The sequence below is a fragment of the Drosophila erecta genome, unplaced genomic scaffold, assembly GCF_003286155.1.
Source record: "Drosophila erecta strain 14021-0224.00,06,07 unplaced genomic scaffold, DereRS2 tig00000000-arrow-pilon, whole genome shotgun sequence".
Classification (NCBI taxonomy): domain Eukaryota; kingdom Metazoa; phylum Arthropoda; class Insecta; order Diptera; family Drosophilidae; genus Drosophila; species Drosophila erecta.
In genome coordinates, this window is record NW_020825194.1 from 19,038,852 (window position 1) to 19,052,305 (window position 13,454).

At 43.5% G+C, this 13,454-nt stretch overlaps 3 protein-coding genes across 5 annotated transcripts; 2 read left to right on the forward strand and 1 right to left on the reverse strand.

Annotated features, from left to right (window-relative positions):
* The first annotated feature begins 100 nt into the window (after positions 1–100).
* On the forward strand, positions 101–8,605 carry LOC6552696 (kinesin-like protein KIF19). 3 transcript variants are annotated; one of them, XM_001979848.3, is made up of 6 exons: positions 101–271; positions 5,813–6,013; positions 6,131–7,562; positions 7,623–7,771; positions 7,834–8,177; positions 8,236–8,605. In XM_001979848.3, the coding sequence occupies exons 2-6, from the start codon at positions 5,903–5,905 to the stop codon at positions 8,435–8,437; spliced, it is 2,238 nt and encodes a 745-aa protein (XP_001979884.2). In that variant the 5' UTR covers positions 101–271; positions 5,813–5,902; the 3' UTR covers positions 8,438–8,605. The 3 variants fall into 3 exon arrangements, with proteins under 3 accessions (XP_001979884.2, XP_026839668.1, XP_026839667.1); XM_026983867.1 differs by having other exon boundaries at positions 5,818–6,013; positions 8,236–8,564; XM_026983866.1 differs by lacking the exon at positions 101–271 and having other exon boundaries at positions 5,561–6,013; positions 8,236–8,564.
* Positions 8,606–10,129: 1,524 nt separating this feature from the next.
* Positions 10,130–11,235, forward strand: LOC6552694. The gene is made up of 2 exons (XM_001979846.3): positions 10,130–10,535; positions 10,592–11,235. Exons 1-2 carry the CDS (start codon positions 10,190–10,192, stop codon positions 11,233–11,235), a joined length of 990 nt encoding a protein of 329 aa, XP_001979882.1. The 5' UTR covers positions 10,130–10,189.
* A 163-nt stretch (positions 11,236–11,398) lies between these two features.
* LOC6552693 (odorant receptor 88a) lies at positions 11,399–12,928 on the reverse strand. Its single transcript, XM_001979845.2, has 4 exons — positions 12,111–12,928; positions 11,862–12,051; positions 11,649–11,804; positions 11,399–11,592 (listed from the first exon to the last, which is right to left on the reverse strand). The coding sequence occupies exons 1-4, from the start codon at positions 12,920–12,922 to the stop codon at positions 11,545–11,547; spliced, it is 1,206 nt and encodes a 401-aa protein (XP_001979881.1). The 5' UTR covers positions 12,923–12,928; the 3' UTR covers positions 11,399–11,544.
* Between the last annotated feature and the right edge of the window lie 526 nt (positions 12,929–13,454).

Consider the following 13,454-nt stretch of genomic DNA (forward strand, 5'->3'; position numbering starts at 1 on the left):
GCCACCCACCGGGCTCCCAATCGACCTGGAACCCATTCCTCCCCCTGGACATGCCTATAATTTCGTTATTTTCTGACCAGGCCGAGTCGGACGCTTCAGTCGAGTTTGGTACGTCTACGCGAATGGTTCTACAAGCGGCTTTCATTTCGGATACTCCTCGAAGTTCTTGGCGACCCAGTGTTTCCGGTTTTTGACTTTAAGCCTTTTTTTTCGGCGAGTGGCGTGTCCGGAATAGTTTTCCAAGCGGATAAAGTGCAATACAAAACTATTTGTAAGTGAACCGCGCTGCAGAGGTGCTTGAAAAGTTTTTATCAATTGTGTGTTTTACATAATCGAAATGGAGCTCAGATTGGGGTGGCTTCTCTGTGCGGGCACCGCATTTAATTGACCTACTTGGTGCCGGATTTACTTGCTGGCCAAGTGTAAAATATTACATTATTTCATGTCAGGATTGGGGCCACTGGCCACTTTGTTTGTGGCCAAAAGAATTCGCCTCGTCAATGCGGACAAGTTGGCCCACTTAATGTCGAAATTCCCAAAGTTTCGTGACACGCACAACTTTTGTGAAACGCGTTAATTTCAAAAAGCCCGTGAAGGTTAAAAGTTTTGCACTTGCATTCAAAGTCCACCTCAAAAATGACGTCACTTTGGATGCATGTTGGGGGCTGGTCACTCAGCTCGATGGCCCACTAAAAATAAACCCGGCAAGTGTGCGTCCTGGGAAATGGCTTTGGGTAATTAAGCCGTCTCCAGGTCACAAGAGCCATCAATCACCACCACTGCGTATACGCAATGCGCCTAGTGGGTAATTACAGTCTGGCTTTATAGAGTTTGCCTTTCTCGGGCTTTGTTAGCTTGGCAGGATTTAATAGAAGAGTACTCGTACTTTTTGCTTAGCTAATTATTTTTAGGAATTCACAACGCACTTGCCTGACTAAGAAATAATCCTAAAAACCTAAAATGTGTCCTGTTAAACAACGAGTTTTCATTTGCCTGCAAAATGTAAATTTTTATGGCAAATTGTAGATTTTTCGGATTGAATTATACACTATTAACGATACACTACACTCACTGCTAGACCAGTAAGAAAGATTACTTGAAATAATTTGTGACTCTAAATTAGAAGACATGCCTTACAGCCTTCACTAGAACTAGTTGGGAATTATAGGGCTATAGCGCACAAGAAAAATCTATAATTTGCCATAAATATTTACATTTTGAAGGCAAAATTAAAAGATTTTTCGGTTTGAATTACCAGGCGAACAAGAATTCCAGAAGGTGACCACGATCGTTTGGTTTTCGGTAGCAACTTACTGCTGATTATGATCGCTTGGTAATTCAATCCGAAAAATCTACAATTTGCCAAAAAAAATTAACATTTTGCAGGCAAAATTGTGAGATTTTTCGGTTTAAATTATTAGGCGATCATAATTTCAAACACTTGTATAAATAACACTTACCTGGTTATTTGTTCAAGAGGGATGCCAATGTGATCTTGCAAGTAATCAAGAACGCATACACTACTACATACACTACACATACACTATACTCTCTGCTCGACCGGTAAGAAAGATTACTTGGAATAATTTGTGACTCTAAACTAGAAGACATGCCTTACAGTCCTCGCTAGAACCAGTTGGGAATTGTAGGGCTATGGACACGAAAAATCTACAGTTTGCCAAAAAAATTAACATTTTATAGGCAAAATTGTGAGATTTTTCGGTTTAAATTACCAGGCGAACAGGAATTCCAGAAGGTGACCAACGATCGTTTGGTTTTTGGTAGCAACCTGCTGCTGATTATGATCGCCTGGTAATTCAATCCGAAAACTCTACAATTTTCGAGACAATTTGGAGACAAAATTGTGAGATTTTTCGGTTTAAATTACCAGGCGAACAGGAATTCCAGAAGGTGACCAACAATCGTTTGGTTTTCGGTAGCAACCTGCTGCTGATTATGATCGCCTGGTAATTAAATCCGAAAAATCTACAATTTACCATAAATATTTACATTATGTGGGCATGTACGTACGTATGTATGTATGTATGTATGTATGTATGTATGTATGTATGTATGTATGTATGTATGTATGTATGTATGTATGTATGTATGTAATGCATGTATGTGTAATCTCACAATTTTGCCTACAAAATGTTAATTTTTTGGCAAATTGTAGATTTTACGGATTGAATTACCAGACGATCATAATCAGCAGCAGGTTGCTACCGAAAACCAAACGATCGTTGGTCACCTTCTGGAATTCCTGTTCGCCTGGTAATTCAAACCGTAAAATCTTTCAATTTGCCAAAAAAATTAACATTTTAGAGGCAAAATTGAAAGATTATGTACATACATACATACATACATACATACATACATACATACATACATACATACATACATACATACATACATACATACATACATACATACATACATACATGCATACATACATACATACCTACATGCATACATACATACGTACATACATACATACATACATACATACATACCTACATACATACATATATACGTACATGCCCACAAAATGTAAATATTTATGGCAAATTGTAGATTTTTCGGATTGAATTACCAGGCGATCATAATCAGCAGCAGGTTGCTACCGAAAACCAAACGATCGTTGGTCACCTTCTGGAATTCCTGTTCGCCTGGTAATTTAAACCGAAAAATCTCACAATTTTGTCTCCAAATTGTCTCGCAAATTGTAGAGTTTTCGGATTGAATTACCAGGCGATCATAATCAGCAGCAGGTTGCTACCGAAAACCAAACGATCGCTGGTCACCTTCTGGAATTCCTGTTCGCCTGGTAATTTAAACCGAAAAATCTCACAATTTTGCCAAAAAAATTAACATTTTAGAGGCAAAATTGAAAGATTACACAACATACATATGTACATACATACATACATACATACATACATATGAACATGAAACAAACGATCGTTGGTCACCTTCTGGAATTCCTGTTCGCCTGGTAATTCAAACCGAAAAATCTTTCAATTTTGCCCACAAAGTGTAAATATTTTTTTTTGCAAATTGTAGATTTTTCGTGTCCATAGCCCTATAATTCCCAATTGGTTCTCGTGAGGGCTGTAAGGAATGTCTTCTAATTTAGAGTCACAAAATATTCCAAGTAATCTTTCTTACCGGTCGAGCAGTGAATGTAGTGTATGTGTAGTAGTGTATGCGTTCTTGATTACTTGCAAGATCACATTGGCATCCCTCTTGAACAAATAACCAGGTAAGTGTTATTTATACAAGTGTTTGAAATTATGATCGCCTAATAATTTAAACCGAAAAATCTCACAATTTTGCCTGCAAAATGTTAATTTTTTTTGGCAAATTGTAGATTTTTCGGATTGAATTACCAGGCGATTATAATCAGCAGCAAGTTGCTACAGAAAACCAAACGATCGTGGTCACCTTCTGGAATTCTTGTTCCCCTGGTAGTTCAAACCGAAAAATCTTTCAATTTTGCCTCCAAAATGTAAATATTTATGGAAAATTGTAGATTTTTCTTGTGCGCTATAGCCCTATAATTCCCAACTAGTTCTAGTGAAGGCTGTAAGGAATGTCTTCTAGTTTAGAGTCACAAATTATTCCAAGTAATCTTTTTTACCGGTCGAGCAGAGAGTGTAGTGTATGTGTACAGTATGTAGTAGTGTATGTATATGAATAACTACTTCAATAAGCAGTGGCATTATTTTGTGACCTCGTTTGCATATCAAAAGTGTACAAAATAACTATAACGATTTGTCAAAGCTTACAGGTCTTTTGTTTTATTCAGATCCCCATCGATGGGTATGTTTACTTGGATACTTTTTGGTCGATGACCATTGCCACGAGTGAGTTATGTATGTGTTCTTTATCACTACTAGACTGTCCTGGATCGAATAGCAAACTCATTAGCCATAAAGAGTCTCACACGTGTTATTACTTAGCCATGCTTGGAGTTGGACTTTTCCAGCTACTCATTCCCACCGAATCGGGGCTATTCCTCAAAAAACGCCTTTCAAAGCTGCAATTCATGTGCGCCACTCCATTATTCCCGACCAGGTGCCCCAATTCTCCCCCATGAGCACCGCTAATGAGCTCTAAGCAGACCACTATGCGGTGGCCACACAATGCCACACCACCAACTCCCCAATGGGGTTCACTAGCCGGCAAATCAAAACATGGAACACCAAGGCATTAAAAACATTAACAGTCGACGTGCGACAACAACCGAAGACAAAGTCAGCGAGCCACTGCACCACCCAACCACCCACTGAAATAGTCACAACACCGCCAACCTTTCGAGATACCACCCACATGGCCCCACGTCCAGGTAATACAAAAGTCCTGTCCACTTGGCTTCGTGCCGTGTCTGCCGGCAATTTACACAAATTCAATAAACGACAAAAGCCCGTAGTGGAATTCGAAGCAGAAACTGGCAAGAGAGTTGTCGGTGGTGGTATAAATCGGACTCAATTGGGTGGTGCATTAATGAGCGCTCATTAAAGTGCTCAAATCGATTTTCGACGTTATCAAATTAACTGCCTTCGAATTACAGTCCAGAATTATCATAACTGATAAATTACGAGTATGCATTCCATTAAGAATGAAGTTTATTCGTAAGGATAATATATAAAAACTTTCCACTTAAACACAAAGGGACACAATCTGAAATCGAAATATATTCATAATAATAATATTCACAAAACTATAGAAATATGTTCATAAAATTCTTGCATTTTGCCATGTGTCCCTTTACCAGCCTATAAAATAAATTTGTGTCTAACCGATCACGAACATAATTTTTCCGAGTGTATCCAATGCCACCCCGTCACTCAATTCGACGCCCATCTTTGTTGACATTCAAGGCCTATAATTTGTGTACATATTTGAGGAGATATATGTACATATAGAGCCGCGGAAGCTTGGTCTCTTCGATATGGGCTGTTCCATCACATATTCATGGCACCTGAATGGGAACGTGGAATTAAAATTAATAATGCAACCGCTTGGCACTCAATAGTCCCACGTTTTATAATTGAGCGGCTCTTAGGCAAATGAAATTAATTATGACTTTGGGGAAGCGACAGTTGGTTGCGGGGCTATGAAGGTTTTGTTTAGACAAGTGACAGGTGCTGGGGTCAGAGGTTATAACATGTTAGGCACATGGACATGGATTATGGATTGACACTTCTATTTCCGGCAGCACTTTCATTTCGTTTGCATTTCATGCACTTTTATTTAATGGTTGTCATGCAAAGAATGGAAAATTTTCAGGAACTTTCGAGAATCCGTATATGAAATATATTTACAATGTATATATGAAGTGTTGAAATATAGATAAAATTGTGTTAAATATTATGGAAAGCACTTCTCTTTCGAGGTCCTCCATCGTTTTAATGGGTTTTTGCCGAAATAGAAACTAATATTTTGAGCCTGTGAAGGTTAATAGACTTTTGAGCACTTCAGGGTTCCCAGTTAAGGTACAGTACCCTCTCGATGACCATCGAACTGCTCCATTTGATTTGCATGCGGAGACACGCAGGCACTTTTGGGTGTTCAAGTTCACGGCTTGATTTATGGGCCACGCCAGCTCCTTGAGTTCTTTGGGCCACAGGTAAACAAGAGCCCAAGGACCCCAAGGACCCTCCTCCACAGGAAAATTCCCTATAAAGAGGCGAGACCTTGGCGAGCAAATTCACAAGTCCATTAGGAGTTCGTTGGGTGTTTCCCGCGCTGATGGCAGTTTTACGATTGTTGACAACAAATTGACACGATTTGTAATGGTCCTGTCCAGGTCAGGTCATCTAGCAGTCCGGGCGGCACGTTGCTGCACAAGGACTACCCACCCTCATATCCATTGCTATTTATCTGAAGGATCGGAGTGATGGCGGCCAGTGCTGGAGCGAGCAGCTGGTCGGGCAGCAGTGGAGGCAGCAACTCCTCCCAGGGACGATCCATTGCCACAGCTCAACCGCCGCAGGAGGAGAGATTGGTGGTGAGTGTGTACTGTATGTAGTTTTTAATAAGTAGACACTCTTCCAGAAACATTCACATTTTATTTAAGAATTAGCTAACTTGTAGTAGCTGATAATAAGTTCCCAATCCTACCTAGGTGGCAGTTCGGGTTCGACCCAGCATGGAGGCCACGGAACGGTGCATCGAGGTCGTCTCCGGCGGATCACTGCTATACGATGATGGCGGCAAGAGTCGTCCACGGCAGTATTCGTACGATCATGTATTCCGGGAGAACGACAGTCAGGAGCAGGTTTACAAAACGACCACGGCTCCACTGGTCAGGGATGTCCTGAACGGTCTGAATGCAGCCGTTTTCGCCTATGGAGCCACGGGATCCGGAAAGACGCACACTATGCTGGGGCCTGTGCCGCGCAAGAAACCGCAGACCAGCGACCGTGCCCCGCCCACCGCATCCTGCGAATCCTCGGACGTGAGCAGCCAGGACATCGGACTAATGGTGCGCGCCATAGAGGATATATTCAGTCACATCGAGTCGGCGGATGCGGATTCCTGTCGCGTCTCCATATCCTACCTGGAGATATACAACGAGCTTATACGGGATCTCCTCAATCCGGGAGGACCGTTGGAGCTGCGAGAGGATCATCGTGGCCAGCGGATCACAGTGGCGGGGCTCTCGGAGATTACCACTTCCAGCAGAAAGGAGGTTGTGAGTCTGCTGCTCAAGGGAAACAAGGCCAGGACCATGGAACCGACAGCCGCGAATCAGACCTCGTCCCGCAGTCACGCCCTTCTAAGTATTATGGTTCAGGCAAGGACTCCGCTGGGCACCAAGCAAGGACGACTCTTTCTCACCGATCTGGCTGGATCGGAGCGGGCCAAGAAAACGAAGAATCGGGGTAAGCGACTGCAGGAAGGTGCCCACATAAACCGCAGCCTGCTGGCACTGGGCAACGTAATCAATGGACTATCCGGCGGAGCTAGGTATGTCAACTACCGGGACTCCAAGCTAACCAGGCTGCTCAAGGAGGCATTGAGTGGACGCTGCAAGACCGTAATGATTGCCCATGTCGCACCGGAAAGTAAACACCGCGACGAGACCAAGAACACGCTGGTTTACGCCGATCGAGCTAATAGCATCACCACCAAGCTCCAGAATTCCGTGTACATCGACGAGTTCAAGGACTTTCCCACCAAACACTACCAAAGTCTCGTTTCGGAGCTGCGCGATGAAGTGTCGCGTCTGCGCACCAAGATGCTAACCGAAAGGCCTCGGAGTGGAGCAGCTGCAGCAGCGGCAGCCGCAGCTGCTTCAGGCTCCGCTGCAGGTGCCGGATCAGGAGCAGGACCGGAAGCTGTCCAGGAACAGGACGAACAGCGCAAGACGGAACTCCGTTACCTGCGCGAACAGATCGTGCTCACCTTCAAGCAGCAGATGAAACTGCGTAGGAAGCTCCTCGAGGCCGAGAGCCATCTACTGGGCTTGGAACTGGACGCAGAGAGGCAGCACATGATCATCTCCCACTGGCAAGGACGCATTGGGAAACTATATGACGCGATGGGCGATGACGGTGGGTACTCCAACAATTTACTGATCAGGTGGAACTCATATTTGGTTGGTTTTTCCGCAGACATTGAATCAGAGGGTTCGGTGGCTTTGAAAAACGCCTGGGGGGAACTGGCGGCCATCGAGAAGGAAACGCGCCGCTACAAGGAAATCCGCGAGAGGACGGAGCACGAGCTGGAGCAGTGCCGCCAAAAGGGAGTCAAGCTGGAGGATGTGAGTCTGAGTGGAACGTATTTTATTCATTTATAGTCAATATTGTCGTGCTTTCCGAACAGGAGCTTCCAGAGCGCATTAGCAGTGACGAGGAACGGGAGCTGCTGGCCCTTCTCTGCCGCGTCCACGAGTTGGAGGCGGACAAGGTATCCCTGCAGGCGGAGCGGCTGGCTCGCCAAGCGGAGCTGCGCAGACGTGACCTTCAGCTCCTCAGGGCAGAGCGACAGCGACGCCTCTGCGAGGACATCATCAGCTCCCAGAGGAGGCTCATCGAGGAGGGCAACGTGGATCTGCCGGATGAGTTGCGGGAGCTCTATGGGCTTTACCAGCAGGAGATACATGCCGGCGTGGTCACACCCAGCACCAGCAACTACGAACGGAAGCTACCGCCCATCTATACCGCGGGGTAAGGATTCATTTTGGTATAAATATATTGGTTTTTAAATGGACACATTTTCAAAAAGGTCTGACTCTCCCGGCTCCAGTTCCAGTTCAGAGTGGTCGCCGGCCTCGCCCCTGCCTCAAATCGACAACCAGATGGATCCCGTCGACCGAGTCATGGGTCCACCTGTCAATCCGCGTCTGCCCCGACTTGCGAATGCTCCAGCCGGAGGAGCACGTCGATCTTCGTTAAGGGTGGCCAGGAATCCACATCCACATCCGTAGGATTGACGGTCACCAGTGGAGAGGGAGGTGCTCAGGAATAGTTGTAACTACGGCCTAGGATTGTTAGGAAGCGAAATCGAATGTCTGCTCAATTTACTCATTGTTTTATAGCTTTCCATCCCAAGCACTTATATGTTATAATCAAAATTTAAGCTTTAAGGAATTCAAAGTCTTTAAAATATAAATATTGAATCAGCTTGGAATCAGCTGAAGACCTACAATATTTTTGTTCTGAGGAATAAGTTATTTGATGGTAAATACATAATTGCAGTTCAAATTTCTTGAAGTGAACTTACTACACATTGCATAAACAACTGGCCACTAAAACATCGAACTGTATTCACATTGTACCATATAAATACCGTCGAAGATCAGGCTGCGATTCTTGCGATAGGTTCCAAATATGTGGACGTAGGTGTGCTGCTCGGCCAGTTGCAAGGTGAACCATTCCATCTGAGAAAAGGACGGGTTTCTACCATCGCTGCTGCTGCTCATTCCGACTCTAAAGCCCCCTGATTACCTCCTTGGTGGTCTCCAAAAGGGAATAAGTGGTGTGCGTCAAGGGGTTCATCATCAGTGAAAAGAGAAGTGGTTGTATGGAGCTGACAAATACCATCTACAGGCACTCCAGTTCCGATTCGATTGCACTGTGGCCACGGCAGACTCTGACCATCATGTATCCGACCCGTATGCCACTCCACACATTTCGCAGCAAGTAGCAAAGAAACACATACCTGAAGTTGAAGGTAAATTACATTTTACTGTTCAATAAAGGCGATTATTTGGAAATATGTATATACATATATGTATTTGCCATACTTTCCTCTTAAACGAAACCTATTTAACGAACTCACCTGAATACGAAGCAAACTTCATCCGTCATATCAACCAGGGACTGAAAAAAGGGTTGCAGTTTTCGCAGACGATGCATCATGTCCGGAAACGGATTCCCATCCAGAATCAGCATCTCCAGACCAGACTGCAGACGCCACCAGTTCCGGCAGATCTCCAGCAAGCGCCCAAAGGCCATCGAGTTCGTTGCAACGATCATGCATTCAGAAAGGAAACAGTTGCAGGGATTGTTGCTTCCTCTCATAAATCAGTTTACATTCAAGGCGACATGAAGGGAGAGTCGTACGATCAGGAGAAAGGTCACTGCCCCCACGAGTGATTTGCTGATCGCCTCCAGTTCTAGCAGTTTCATAATAAGCGCAACCCATACAACTGAGCAGGGATAGAACGTCGTGACGCCATTCAAGATGCAGAACCACGTATATACTAGTTGTATAAGCCTTCTGTGGGTTATGGTCCTATCATGGTCCCTTTTGAAGTCCTAAACGGAATCAACTGAATTTTCAGTTACAAGCAAAAATGATTTATATTCCCTCCACTGAAATCAATCAAACTTTGGGAATACAATTTGTATGGTAATTACGATAATTACCGATTTTTAGTGCGATAAATCGATATTTTCCCCAAACCCATTCTCCCATTCCCCAAACATTTTTATGTATGTTTTAAGTGGTTTTGCAAGGTAAATTAAGGAGATTCTTACTTGACTATTTAACTAATATACAAGTTTCTATTGAATTTCGAGCTTGCTCAACACTGAAATGACGGCAAACTTTCGAAATCGAATTCGGTGATCGTTCTGCAAAGCCCATGGCTGCTCTGGAAATAATCGATATCGAAACTTATTGCATTCCTGCTCAAATGAACTTAACAATTCTGCGGAATTAAAAGAAATACGTTATGTCCAGCATAATATCAAACCACGGACATATTCTCTACCGGAAATGCGACTGCAGGAGTAAAACTGGGAACGACCTGCAGCTGCTGAATACGGATAATGTGACCAATTACGGATTTATGATGACGGGCAAATGCACGGGAGAGGCCAATCCACAAACTCTAAAGGTGAAGACCTTCATCAATCACGGTACTTTGGTGCTCCACAAGTGTCACTGCAACTCCCCATTCCTTGAAATCATAGATTTATTCAACTACGGAACCGTGATCAACTGCTTGAGTTCCTGTAAGTTGACTAAAAAATGTGACCTCAAGGCCATTGAAGTTGCAGAATATAGAGCACACATGGGTGAGTTTTATACAATACCAATCAAACAAATGATTTACCACTTGTACTGCATTCAGAATCCAAGGAAATAAGTGTGCCTGTCCAGAAATCACTTGATACACCATTGGACCTGAGTGCTTCAAATAGCTTAGTTTCATGCCCCGAGGAAACTACACAAGATTTTGACTTGCCAAAGGAATGCAACGAATCACTGGATGTTTCGCTAAATGCACAAAATTTAGAAACCCAAAAGGAATGTTCAGGTTTACCAAAGAAAACTCTAAAGGTTCCTAAGGAACCCGTACAAACCACCGAAAATTTGCCAAAAAAGCTCCGTGTGTACACAGTAAGCGAAGCTATCAAACAATCTACGCCACAAGAAGAGGCCCTTCCTGTCCAGAAGCCACATGCACCACAAATGTGTCCTAGATGCGTCAAATCCTTTCAGAGTTATGTTAACGATCCGAAAAACGCACCAATGCTGCCGAAAATAACTAAATTCAAGTGCCCCCACTGCCTAAACACCAAGGCCAACAAGATGGAGTACCAGGCTCACACGGCCATCTGTCAGCAGGAGCCGAAGCCCTACAAGTGCCTGGGATGCCGCTACAAATCCACCAAATCGTCAAGTGTTAATGGACACTCTGCCACTTGTTTCTTACTGCATGCCGTCAAGTACTACCAATCTTTTTGCCTTACATCAAAGCATTGCAGTAACTGAGAAACTCCAGTTGTTCTCTATTTAAAAATAATGGTTACTTTTTTTTATATCATTGGAATTTCGTGCGCTGTCTTATTGGTTACAGCGTAAATAAGTTCGTAGTTTACTTTTTAGGTCTTAGGTGTGTTTTTCTACTTTACGAAATCGTGCGAACTTAAAGTCAAAATATGATTTTTTTTATGTAATGCATAGCTTATACTTTTTACAACCATGAAGTGTATTTAATTTGTCAAAAGTGTTATTGAATTAAAACTGTCAAATAAAGGCATGCAGGAAACATGTCCACAGTTCAAGGAGAGGTAAATTCTTTTAGTGAGATTTGAGGAAAGTAAAGAGTCTATAGGCCAGCTGCATGATCTGTAAGTCAAAACTTGTACCATCAAATACATTGATTCCGTTTAATTTTGACTTACTTCAGTGAAGTGCACCATATTGACTCGGATAAGCCCGAAGGCGCCCAGTTTCTGTGTCCGCTGGCAATATTGCGTCCAGAGCAAATAGAACTTCCTGTACCGCTGACTTCCCAAATACCATTCCTGGCTTCGCAAGGACGATTCCAGCCCCTCCGACTGTAAATTTGCAATGTTACTGTATTTGTGGTTGTGGAACTATCCAAGCTGCCTCACCGCCTCCTCCAGTTGGGTTCCCCGAAGACAGATCTCAAAAGTGAAGCCCACCAGGACCAAAGTGGGTAAAATGTACTGGGCGATGATTACAGCATCTGATGTCTCCGACAGCATAAAGAGGTAGAAGCAGAGGGAACCAGCACCTACAAAGTTGCTCACCAGGAAGGCCACCTTGAAGATGTCGTTGTATCTTCGATATTGATAAATATGTAATTATAACAACTTAAATTAATTATTTCCTTTACTTACTTGCGACACAGTCCATTAAGAAACTGCTGCCTCTGAACTAGTAACCTGAGATCCGCAAAGAATTGGTTTTCGTTGGTCAAACTCTGGCGAGGATCGATGGCCGAAAACTTGCGGGCAAGGTGTCCCAAATGCATGACCAAATGTCCCTGCATCACATTGAACAGGTTGTCGAAGGTGATGAAAAAGGAGACGCCGCATGTGGTGCACATCAAGTCGATAAACCAGACCAAGAGGTAGTATTTTGGCTTTTTACGCACACCGAATGGCAGCCATCCGCCAAGGAGCTGCTCGTGCTGAGCTACAGGAGTGTCTTTACCCTCGTGGGTCAGGAGGAATAGGGCCAATGGCACAACGCAGAACATCGGACCACCGAAGTGGGCGTAGATACGGATAAAGCGATAGCGCTGCCAAAAGTTGCGGTACGTCTCATCCATTTGCATGTCCAACTGGCTGACCAGGTCCCGCGGGCACTCCCGATCCAAGTCGTTAACAAACTCAACGATTTCCCTTCGTTTCAGGAATAGCATCAGTCCCCTGATCGAGAAGTAAATGGTGATGCTGAACACGGGCGGATTCTGGTTGGCCGGTCGTCCCAGCCAAAGGTGTCCTATGATGTCCCAACCATTGCAGCTGAAGAACAAGACATTGAGTAGCGCCGACAAGCAGAAGGGCAACATGGATGCGTTCACCATGCTGTTGTCCACCGGACTCCTCCGCCACTGGAAATGCACCATCTGAGCCACCTTCTGGAACCACTGCGGGCGCAAGAACTCCTCCATTCGGTAGGGTTCTCTGATTTCCGTTGTCTTCATGGTTTGGCCAACTCACTCTTTTCTGCGTGGTTTTCAGTGTCTGGACTTTTTATATGGCAATTAATCCTGTATAATTACGAGTCTAATTGTTAGGGTTATGCCAGATTGGATTCTAAATTGCACGTTTCATGATCGCAGTAAATTAGCTACAGGCACATATCTACTTAGAAGTAAGTATCTTAAAAACTATGTCCGTAAAATTTTATTTCGTTTAAAAATGCCAATGATCTACCTAAATGCCTTAAAATAAAAATTGCAGTTCATTTAGTCTGACTAAAAATATAACTAAACATACTTCAAAACTTATTTAAATTGCGATCTAGTATTATTTTATAATTGCTTCATTTTCTCACCATCTTGTCAGAACTATAGGTTGTGCTTTTGCTAACACTAATTGCTACTCGGGCTAATTGCTTAGCTAGTGTTGATTTAATTGCAGATATTTAGATGTCGACACGTTCAGTAAAACTCATTTCAGGACTCTCTGCATAAAATTGATAAACCCTATTAAGATATTTTTTAGAGAATCTAT

Bases quoted from the DNA above. Each gene is read 5' to 3' on its own strand.
- LOC6552696 (XM_001979848.3), top strand. From the start codon at position 5,903: ATGGCGGCCAGTGCTGGAGCGAGCAGCTGGTCGGGCAGCAGTGGAGGC. The intron at 7,563-7,622 runs GTGGGTACTCCA...GTTTTTCCGCAG, and splicing joins TGACGCGATGGGCGATGACG to ACATTGAATCAGAGGGTTCG. The intron at 7,772-7,833 runs GTGAGTCTGAGT...CTTTCCGAACAG, and splicing joins AGGGAGTCAAGCTGGAGGAT to GAGCTTCCAGAGCGCATTAG.
- LOC6552694 (XM_001979846.3), top strand. From the start codon at position 10,190: ATGTCCAGCATAATATCAAACCACGGACATATTCTCTACCGGAAATGC. The intron at 10,536-10,591 runs GTGAGTTTTATA...TACTGCATTCAG, and splicing joins AGAATATAGAGCACACATGG to AATCCAAGGAAATAAGTGTG.
- LOC6552693 (XM_001979845.2), bottom strand. From the start codon at position 12,922: ATGAAGACAACGGAAATCAGAGAACCCTACCGAATGGAGGAGTTCTTG. The intron at 12,052-12,110 runs GTAAGTAAAGGA...TCAATATCGAAG, and splicing joins CTTAATGGACTGTGTCGCAA to ATACAACGACATCTTCAAGG. The intron at 11,593-11,648 runs GTAAGTCAAAAT...TTTGACTTACAG, and splicing joins ATATGGTGCACTTCACTGAA to ATCATGCAGCTGGCCTATAG.